The 11,518-nt window shown below is 33.1% G+C and overlaps 1 protein-coding gene across 2 annotated transcripts in view; it reads left to right on the forward strand.

Annotated features, from left to right (window-relative positions):
• LOC115232603 (heterochromatin protein 1-binding protein 3) overlaps positions 1-6,389 on the forward strand; it is a 32,841-nt gene extending 26,452 nt beyond the window's left edge. For both annotated transcript variants that reach the window (XM_029802580.2, XM_029802581.2), the window contains exons 10-11: positions 266-443; positions 931-6,389. In XM_029802580.2, the coding sequence (XP_029658440.1) occupies positions 266-443; positions 931-1,147 (395 nt within the window). In that variant the 3' untranslated portion in view covers positions 1,148-6,389. The remainder of the gene's footprint in view (positions 1-265; positions 444-930) is intronic.
• The last annotated feature ends 5,129 nt before the right edge of the window (positions 6,390-11,518 follow it).

Below are 11,518 nucleotides of genomic sequence, written 5' to 3' on the forward strand. Positions count from 1 at the left end.
GATTGGTTAAAAGTATTCCAGCCATGATCTCATGCTGCCTGTTTTTTAGACATATTGTATCTAGGACTACATTATACAATGTGTCCTTCCTGTTTTTAAGATATAAAGATGTAATTTGAAGGAATTTTGCCTACTATTTCTTGACAGTAGAGTGACTACAAGAAAGCACTTTTGTTCAATATAGTTTTAAAATTTCGTGTAGTAACACTGAAAGAAAATGCTTTCATGCAATGACTAAATCTCTGTTATGTTATTTATCATTCAGGTGAAACTGTGGAAGACATGGTATGTCTGGCAATTGTTGCTACTCATGAACCAAAACAGGCTTCTGCTCTGTTAATCAAGCGTTATGTGCAAGAGTTTCATCAAGATTTCAACATTGAGACCCGACCACATCTGTTTAAGAATGCAATTAGTAGAGCTGTTAAGAAAAACATCATCAAGTAATTACTGTTTCTTTTCACTCTATTCTGTGTATACTTTTGTGCTGTACTGCTGAATTGCATTCCATCTAATCTCTCTTCTGTATTGAAGTCATTTTGAAAGGTATGATTATTACAACTGCTATTTTGTCAGTGCAAGAAATGATGAATCAGTCTGGGATACATGTGGTGTGCACTTGTGTATGGCTGTGTGGATGCAGCATGGTTGAATTGTTAAGAAATTTGCTTCACAGTCATACAGATCACATAGTCTTATGATGAGTCTGCCTGAAAATATGTTGTGAGGAAATGTCTGTGCAATACCAACTCCTTTACACCATAATGTAATGAGTATATTGTTCAGTTCATTGAACAACATCAAAATTCAATGTTGAAATAAGTGAAAATCCTTTTACTTTTGCTATAATTAATGTAGACTTATAAAATTATGTTTTTAGCTGTTTGTTGCTTAATATACTAAAAGGTCATTTTATTTCCTTTTTCTAAGGCAATTATCTGGTATTGGTGCCAGTGGTACATTTCAACTATTACTACAATATGGACCGTCCCCTGCCATGTTGGCTGGAAATCAAGAGGCAGATGATGTTGGCCAGGGTAGCAGTGACGATGATGAACCAGCCGAACAGTATTATGTCCGACCAACCAAGTCTCGTGGCCGAGGGCGCGGTGTTAAAATGATTATTGGCAAGAAAGCCAAGCGATGAAATCAGAACTCTTCATCTTTCCTATTAAAGAGTGCCACTTGTCAGTCGTTTCAGATGATATAAAGAAATCAGTATACATACATATTACATGATGCCAACCACATTTTTTACATACTCATCCTGCATCAGGTCACAATCATTACATCTGGCTTTACATGTTGTCACCATCTCCACGTTTCTCAGTTGTCTTAGAGCCATTTTTCATATTTCCTACTCAGACACTCAATCTGTGTGTGTGCGTGCGTGTGTTTAAGATTACTTTTAATCCCCACCCCATTTTGTCAAACAATCACATGAAACCAACAATAAAATATATTCTGTCTTAAATGTATATGTTTTGTAAAAATAATTCTAATTTCTATTTAAAACATAAAATTATCATTATACTCCACACATACACATCCCCTTTATAATCTCAAATTTAAATTGCATTTATTTATGTTTGATTAACCATCATATTCTGATGGTTTTCTGTTTATTTTGATCATTGATTATGCTTTCTTTTAAATTTGTATAATAAAATATATACTTGGTTTATGTAAAAATCTAATCTCAAGTTATAGTTTTATTCCAAATTTCAAAGTCTTTTTGATCTATTGAAAAAAAGACTTTCATTTTTTTTATAAAACTATTTGAAGAATTTTGTGTGGTTTCAAACACTAAAACTTATTATTCATGTTATTAGTATATCTTCATAACTTTTTAACTGATCATATTAGCAAATTTAGTGAGTACTACAAATCAGCACATAGTTGTAGAGAGATCAATATTGGTTGAGTAGCAGACAGTGAACGAAACATTGCAACTTTGTATATTTAACTTGTTTGTGCTTTGTTTTATATTTTTAGTGGTTTATATCTGGTGAGGTGATCATGTAACATATATTTTCATGCGATAACTTTCACTGCATTCTCTCTCCTTCAGTGACTACTTTTTTATCTGTCGCAATCACTGGTGTGTATAATTTATGGAAATGTTTTAAATGGTGTATATGAATCAAGAATGTTGAATATATTCCTTAAACTATCATAGAAAATAAATTTTCAGTTAGAAACGAAAATGTTTCTTTTAAAAAAAAATATTTAAAAAAAACATAAAATAGTTACTGTTTTGATTGTTTCAAAAGCTGTATCAGTTATAGTGTTTATATTTTAGTTGTATTCTTTTTTCTAATTTTCCTTGGGACATCTTTGTAATTAGTATATTTCTCTAATTAGGCAGAGGTAAGGGATAGTTTTGTAGAAAGATCAAATAACGATCTCAATGTTATATATAACTATTACAAGTTACAAATGCTATTCAGTTCTTGTGGGCCTAAAATATGCTAGGAATTGTCAGAACTATATAAAATAATGTTTTATCCTCATGGCAAAGATATTTTATTCTGTTTGGCATTAATTATGATAAATTACACTTCCCTCTAAATTTTACTTCTAGGAATTATTTGGCTTTGAAATGGTTTTTGTTCTGATTTCTAAACTAAATTAAATGAAACACAAACAGGATAAGAAAGTTAACATTCATTCATAAATATGGAAATTTTACATCTTTGGATTTAAAGAACATATATCAGATAGACGAAAGAAGTTATAAAATGTGATCCAGAAATAGTCAAACCATTATGTGAGTGAATCCCTCCTACATTTTTGTGTACTGTACACACTGTTCCATTAAATATGGTCTGAATGGGAGTGATAAACAACAATAATTATTATTACATTTATATATTTTTCTAAGAGTAACACTAAAAAAAAATATGAATTTTACCTGGAGCAACTGGTTGATGAATGATGCTTGAATGTCTTCTATTAGAAATATCTATTCATTGTAATAATATTTTATTGCAACAAAATGTTTTAATGGTTATTTAGAGATAACTTTCACTTGTTAGATTTGCTTAACTGTATTTTCATAAAATCTCAGTTGTTCCAATGTATAATAAACATAGTGAGTGTTGTTCAATGGATATAATCATTTCATGGTTTCCATTTTCAATTTATTTCACTTACATTAATATAAATCCTCAGGAAATGCATGAATGTTACACCTTATCTTGTTTTCCTTATAAGATATTAATCTTAAGCCTATCTAGAAAATTAATAATAATAATAATTAAAAATAAAAGAAATAGAATAAAATCAAATAATTATGAGAGATATTTTTATCAATGTGTAACTGATATGAAATTGGGGTTTATAGCGAGGGTTTATCACATAAGTAGTGTATGAAACCAAGGTTGAAATTTGTTTTCCATTTTTGTGAAATATTTTTTGCAAGATATTTAGCAGATGCTATTTAATAGATTGAATTTATTTTTTTATATTGTAAGATGAAAGTTTGATATATTGAAAAGTAATAAAGCATATTTCTAAATGTTTTTCAACATTTTATTTGGTCTCCATCTATTCCAGCTATCTCCTTAACAGAACCCTACTGCTCCTACACTTTATAATTTCCTGAGTTAAATTAAGTAAGCTATTTTTAATTAGCTCATTAGAACGTTTTTCTGCTGAGTATTTACTTCTGTGTCCATAGGAATCTGAGTTTTTTTTTCTGTGAGAATAGAAAAAGTTTTCTAAGACTGAAAATAGGGTTAGCACAATTCATAGAAATTTTCTAACAAATTGTGACTAGAATACTTGTGCTGTGATTCCCCCAGTGTTAGCTATATTTTGTTGCCGTATGATCTTGAAATTATGTTTATGTATTATATGTGTGTGTCTTTCTCTCTCTACAGTTTTTTCAACTCTCATGCTAATAATGTTAATATTTATTAATACTAATTGTCTAAAATCTTTGGATGTATATACAGTTTAATTTTAAACTCTCCATTATCAACTGACTTAATTATAATAGATCAGCACAGTCAAACATAATTTTGACACATTAAAAAATATGCTCTTATACAAAAAAAGTCTGGTCAGTTCAGATGTTATATAACTTTTTAACTGTGCATCATAAATTAGTTTGCATTAGTAAATAATCAATTAGAAAATGATTGATCTGCAAAGTATACTATTCACATAGGAACAGGATTTCAATGTCCACTGCTGAATCTATGTTAAACAACCATAAGAGAAACTCATCTCTTAATTCTCTTTGGAAATTTCTGAATTTGCCTTAATTTTCTTGAAATACCACTCTATTTTGTCTTGGTCATTTGTTCTCATTTACTCATGGCAAAAACACTTGTAGAGGTTATATTTTCTTTATCGAGAGTCCTATGTTGTAATATATATATATACATACATATATATATATATATATATATATATATATATATACATACATATATATATATAACATTCTTGCCTTAAATTTGCAACTGAAAACAATTAAAATCTTTGGAGTGTGTATAAGGGAAAGGCCAAATACATATAATATTATTTCATATCCCTTTTAAAGATGTATATAACAATACAAACTGAGAATTTTCTCCTAACCTCTCTTTCTTTCTCCTTTCTTGTTTAATTTTATATTTTGATGAATGAAGTTTGTTCAATCATTTTATCAGGGTTGGAAGAGAAAAAAACGGACTTTTTATTTCTTTATTTTATTTTGTTTTTGTAATTGCCAAAAATTACATCTTATGACTTTGTGTGTTTGGTGGGAGAGAGAGAAATAGAGAGATAACAGCTCAGTTTAATAATATAACAACCCTTTGAGAGTGGAGGAACCCCCTCTCCCCACAACATAATATCAATTTAGTCAGTTTGTGTTTATCATATTTACATTATTATAACTGGTTACTTCACCTGTGTTCAGGTGTCAGATATAGCAACAATTTTCCTTCTATCTTAGTTATTTTATATGGAATTTCTTATTTCTCTATAACTATCAGCTCATAACCATCTTTTCTTGCAAATGTATTAATATTTCTATTGAAGATATGAGTGGTGCTTTGTAGCAAGGTTAGCTCCTGGCTAGCTACAACAGTGAACCAGTTTGAATTCTTGCTTGAAATCTATTCACTTCTTTGTTAATGTCTCCTTGGGAATGACATGAACTTCTTTCTTCCTCTAAAATAGGGCCTCTGTGCCTAGTCAAAAAGAATCCAGAATTTAATTTTTAACTTCAAGATTGTATTCCTGAAATACTTCCCTTTGACAGAGTTTCTACTCAAATCATGTTTAGTTTATATTTTACAGTTGAAATATGAATTGTTTTTTATTTCTCAAGTATTTGGCTGTAGTTTAATATATATATATATAGAACATTCTACATTTGTAAATGCTACATTTCAAGAAAAAATGTCATAACCTCTGACAGTTTTATTGCATATATTCCCTTGATATGTAATATATACATATGGAAACCAGTATATGTTATAATTGTAATATGTACAGATGTAAATCTATGATTATATTATAGTTTATTGTCTTCAGTTACATCCATTTTGGTGTTACTTTTTAAGTTGATTTCTTGATTTTTATCAAATGTTTCATATGTGTGATGGAATACAAATAGGATGAAATGTGTATAAGAAGTTGTATTACATTTTAAACAAGAGGCAGTTCTGTGTCTGTGTGTATGGATGGATGTATGTGTGTGTGCCTGCGCGCACTAAGTACAATTTCAAATCCATACCTAAATGTTTCATAACAACCAACATCACATTGAAGTGACTGCAATCATAATATATGCATGCATACTCATATACAAACATACATACATACACATTATTCATTTTTTTTTTTTGTTTCATTTCAACATGAAATTAAATTAATAATTTCATGTTGAACTAAAAACTAAATATTAATAAACTATAATATATTTGGAGTTCCTTGGGTTTATTTATATATATATATATTTGTTTTGTTTTTTTTGTTTTTTTTTCTGCTTGATTTTTTTTCAAGCTTAGTTTTCATTTTATATGAACTGACTTGTGAGAGTTTCTAGATTTACTTCAAGGTATAACTCATGGTTAGAGTTTACGTCTTTTCCAAATGAAACTACTGTTTGGAAATGATAGGCAGTTGTTTCCTAAATTAACAAAGCAATCAGACATGTGCCTCAATAAAAATAAAATAAAAAAGAAAGCAAATGAAAAATTCTTCTGCAGATGTGCTTTGAAGTACTAGTTAAAGAGCAAGCCATTGTTTTCCCTTTCACAAAACAACTCTGCAAATGGTTAAAATAATAGAATTTTGTTCTGAAATGTATATTTTATTTATTTATTATCATCATTATTATTTTCATGTGAATTTTGAGTGAAATAAAATTTATTTATAAGCTGACTGGAAACAGTTTCCACTAGTTGGACTTATCATAATATTTAGTGGGGAAACATATGAAATGTATTATTTTCAACAAAATATGTGTTTGTTGCTTTCAATAATTGTGGAATTTTGTAGGTTGTCATGTAAACCGGATCAACTTGAGTGGAAATAGATTAAGCATAGATTTACTGTGCACTAATAAGATTGATATTTTCTTCAAATCTATGAATGCATACACGTTACTGATAGTGTAGGTAGCTAACAGGTCAATAGTTTTTATTTTGTCACTAATATTGTTGTGTGCTTATGGCCAAAACACTAAACTGTTATTGCTTCAAGTCAATAAAGGAGCATCTACCTGATTAATTGACTTGCTAGAAATAACAGCTGAATCAGTAACAAATAACAACTTTCCATCTTAAGAGGAAGGAAACATTGGGTAATGTAGTTCTAGTTGCATACATCTGAAAACGAGATGCTCAATGCTAGAATACTTTTGATTGTAGGTCTGCTCAGTTAGAGCTGACTTGAGGCTAAACAATAATTCTTACATGTAGGTTGTGTAAGGTATGACCAGCTCACTGCTGTAAACATTGATTACGAGGGGCATTCAATAAGTAATGCCCCTGACCCACTTCCCATAGCAGTAGAGCAATGAAACTTGGCACAGTTATTAGTCTTTTTCTACATAGGAACCACACACAGTTATGCATTTCTCCAATCGTTTGATGCAGCTCTGGAAACCGTTTTTGTAGAAGACCGCAGCTTGGTCCTCCAACCACGATGTTACTTCAGAAATCAAGGCTGCAACATCTGGGAAACGCTTTCCTTTCAAAAACAACTTCATGGCTGGGAAGAGGTGAAAATCAGAGGGTGCAAGGTCAGGAGTGTAGGGGGATGGGGGAGGAGTTCATAGCCGCACGCCTGTCCTGATCTGGCAGCAAGCGTGTTGTGGACCGGAGCGTTGTCCTGCAGGAGGAGGATGCCTTTGCTGATCTTGCCCCGCCTCTTGATTTTGATAGCTTCTCTTAATTTCCTCAAAAGTGAAGCATAATAGGCTTCTGTAATTGGTATCCTTTGCCAGGAAATCTGTCATCACTACTCCGTCCTGGTCCCAGAAGACTGTGAGCATGACCTTGCCTTCTTTGGAGGAGGTGAGTCACGGTGCTTCCACTGCATTGACTGGGCTTTGGTCTCTGGATCATAGTGATGGACCCAGGTTTCATCCTGTGTAATCAGTCTTTTGAAAAATTTTGACTCATCTTGGCACATCTCCAAATTCATCCTCGAGCACTCGACGCGTTCTTGCTCCTGGAAAGGTGTGAGCAACCTGGGAATCCATCTGGCAGACACCTTTTGCATATGCAAATGGTCATGAATGATAGTTTCCACAGACCCGGTACTAATCTTGACCTCATGGGCTATTTGGTGAATAGTTATGCGTCGATCTTCCAAAATGGCAGCCTCATCAATGGCAGAAGGGGGGGCGACCAGATCTGGGAGCTGTTTCCACAGAGTTCCGACCATGTTTGAATTCACGATGCCAGCGTTTTACAAGGTCATATGATGGGGCATCATCATAAGTTACTTTCATTTCATCAAAAGTCTCCCGTGGTGTGCGTCCTTTCAAATACAAAAAACCGATCACTGCTCAACACTCAACAGGCTCCATTTCACACTTGACTCAGTTCAAACACCTGTAAATCAGAAACCACAATTACTTCAGAGCTGTAATTTACCACTTAATCTATAGAGATATAAATAATTGTACATGCAAAATTTCAGCTAGATTGTTTCAACTGCAAGTGGGTCAGGGGCATTACTTATGAACGTCCCTCGTACTATTATAAAATTGAGTTGAAATCTTGAAAGTACATTTAGGAGGGGGATAATTTCTTTCTCCCTCTACCAGATTGTCTATCATACAGTACTGATTGTGAGGGACCCTCTCAAATAAAATGTCTTCTTTAACCATTATTGTCTCAAACACTGCATAATGTCAGTATTGTTTATATTTCGTTTTAAATTTCTTGAAACTTCATATTTTTATGATTTCAAAATGACACCAGGTAATTAGAAAACTAAAAAGAAAAAAATAATAACTATTACTAATATTGTGCTCTGTTAATTACATTAGTTTTTTGGAAATAGACATTCACTGTTATATTTACTTACTAGCAGTATAACCCGGCCTTGCCCGGGATTAAGTTACGATTATTAAGCTAATCAAGTTCTTTATTTCAAACCAAACTAAGTAATATCAACGTCAAATTTGGGCAAAATCCGTTGAAATTGGTTATATTATATATATATAATATAATATAATATAAATATATATGGGCAACAGACACGAACACACATGTACTTACGTACACCTATTGCATGTTTTGTGCATGTTCATAAACAGAAATGAATGGAAAAATGTTGTTAAATTTGTAGATTAACACTCGCACGATTTTCACTAAGAAAAATAATCGTTTTTTTTTTTTTTTGTGTGGAATCAACTACTCTGGCCTCTTAATATGCTACAAAACCCTTTTTGTGGTCCGTGAAACGGAGTGGGTGTGGTGGAAACCTCAGAAATTGTACCCATTTATATTGTGCAATTCACTGACAAATTGCAAAAGATCCCTCACATCTTTGTTGTTAAATAATGGATTGTCAACAAAACACTTTTTTACTTGGCGTAAAATATAAACAAAACTCTTTCGCACCCAAAGTAATGTGTGTGAGAGAGAGAGGGAGGGGAGAAAGATGAACGATTTAAAATAAATAAATGATTTAAAATAAATATATTGTAATTGTTGTGTGAGAAAGTATATATGCTATGATTATAAAATATAGTGTCTTTCTAAAACATCCTGAATTTGAACACTATATCTCATGTTTAAGAAAAGACAAAGCATTTTATATTTTATGAACGTCGTCACTTACTCTCTCTCTCTCTCTCACTTTGTCTTTCCCGTGAAACTCTCTGCTTCTCTTCCACTTTTCTTTATCTTGTTTTTTTTTTGTTAGACGCCGTCAGAAAGCTATGGCTGAAAATAGATTTTTATGACCGTCGTCACTTCCTCTCTCTCACTTTGTCTTTCCCGTGAAACTCTCTGCCTCTCTTCTTCCACTTTTCTTTATCTTGTTTTTTTTTTGTTAGACGCCGTCAAAAAGCTATGGCTGAAAATAGATTTTTATGACCGTCGTCACTTCCTCTCTCTCCCTCTCTCACTTTGTCTTTCCCATGACACTCTCTGCCTCTCTTCTTCCACTTTTCTTATCTTGTTTTTTTTTTTTTGTTAGATGCCGTCAAAAAGCTATGGCTGAAAATAGATTTTTACCGCTAAAAGTTATGGCTGAAAATAGATTTTTACTGCTATCTGCGGGTGCCTCGGGAACAAAATAAGTTGACAAAACCCAGATAGGATGTTGACGAATGTCCTAAAATTTAAGCGACATGCGTGCTAATTTGTGGATGTGCATAAACTACAATCACGTACACACACACATCTTGCCGTATATATATACAGATATATATAAATATATATGTATTCCCAACCACATGGTTCTGGGTTCAGTACTATTGCGTGACACCTTGTGAGTATATCTGGTTGACATAAACCGTAAGAAGCCCGTCTTATATATGTATATATATAATTATAGTATATTCTGTTAAGAATATAGTAGAATACAGTATAAAACTCGCTCGTGCACTTTCACATTTAAACTGTGCTTTCCAGTAGTAGTATTATATGTATTTCCAGGTTTGCGTTTGGACATCTGTCGTGTGTGAATAGATAATTGAAAAATTGGAGTCAACAAGAAGGGTACGGTTGGACATTTATTTTTTAATCACTACAATTGTTTGCACGCAACGTAGTTCTCCAGATGTGCAGGTACTTGATTAAGAAACTATTTCCCTGCATTATGAGATCTAGTTGTGTTTCCTCAGGTGATATGTAAATATTGTCTCTGTAAATTTAAAATCCTCGGCTTCAAGAACATTCTATCTCTCTGTCGTGGCCTTAATTTAGTAGTAGTCACAAAGCCTATCAGGGTATGTTGTTGGTGAAGGGCCGTTGGCAAACTGCTTTGAATGCGTAAATGTAGTGGGATGGTGATTCTCGTACTCTTAAAGTGGTTGCTGTTTTAAAGAGATTGGTATTTTGTTTCTTTGTACTGTTGATTTGTTCTTCATGGTTGGTTACACATATGATTCTCCTTAGTTGGCCTTTAAGATTCAACACTCGGACACATACACGCATATATGCGCGCGCGCACACACATATACATTCACATATATACACATATATAAAATCTACACACACATATACATACGGATATATACACACGCTCACATATACGGATATGTACGCGAACTCGCGTACACCTATACTCACTCGCATATACATACACAGATGCTCGCGTGTGCATACACACACTTACACACATGTATAGATATATCTACTTACACACACACACATGCACACCCACTCACACCATACATATTGTAACAAACCTGTGAGTGTGAATATATCTTCTCTTGTACTTTCGGGGTACAAGAGGCAATCACTAGCCGTTGCTTTAATAATCCAGAATTCTACCAGTCAGAAACAACAAGACGCAGACGTAATAGATATATATACTACTTTATTCTCTAATGTGGTAACAGTAACAATAAGTGGTTATCTGGTATCCCTTTGGTTCTGGGCGCGCAAGGCTGAAAGTTAATCGATTGTAATATTTACAATGTTCAGCCGCTAAAAACAGAACGGGTTAAAGATGGCGTCCGGAACAGGGAGAAGATGTGGTCTGCAACAATTTGGTTAAAGGCCTTTTGGTAAGGTGCTGCTAGAATCAAGTTCGGACGGAGAGAAAATATACGTGACCGTTGCCTTCAGTCGCTGCTGTCTCAAGTCGCTGCTTGCTGGACGCTGGTGGTGAACGTCTTACGACCCCCTTGCCTCGGCTAACTGCTACGTAGGCAAAAGGGTTCTTCTTCCGGTGGTGAAAGCACCAACCCCGCACGCGCGAAATACAAATGGACGGTGCGCGAGCGCGCGCCGTTGTATAGGATCACTACAATATAAATATATATATTCACTCACAAATTAAAAAAAGAGTAGCTTATTAGCAATTAAATAAAGGCGATTTTATTATA

Source organism: Octopus sinensis, linkage group LG2, assembly GCF_006345805.1.
Source record: "Octopus sinensis linkage group LG2, ASM634580v1, whole genome shotgun sequence".
NCBI lineage: Eukaryota > Metazoa > Mollusca > Cephalopoda > Octopoda > Octopodidae > Octopus > Octopus sinensis.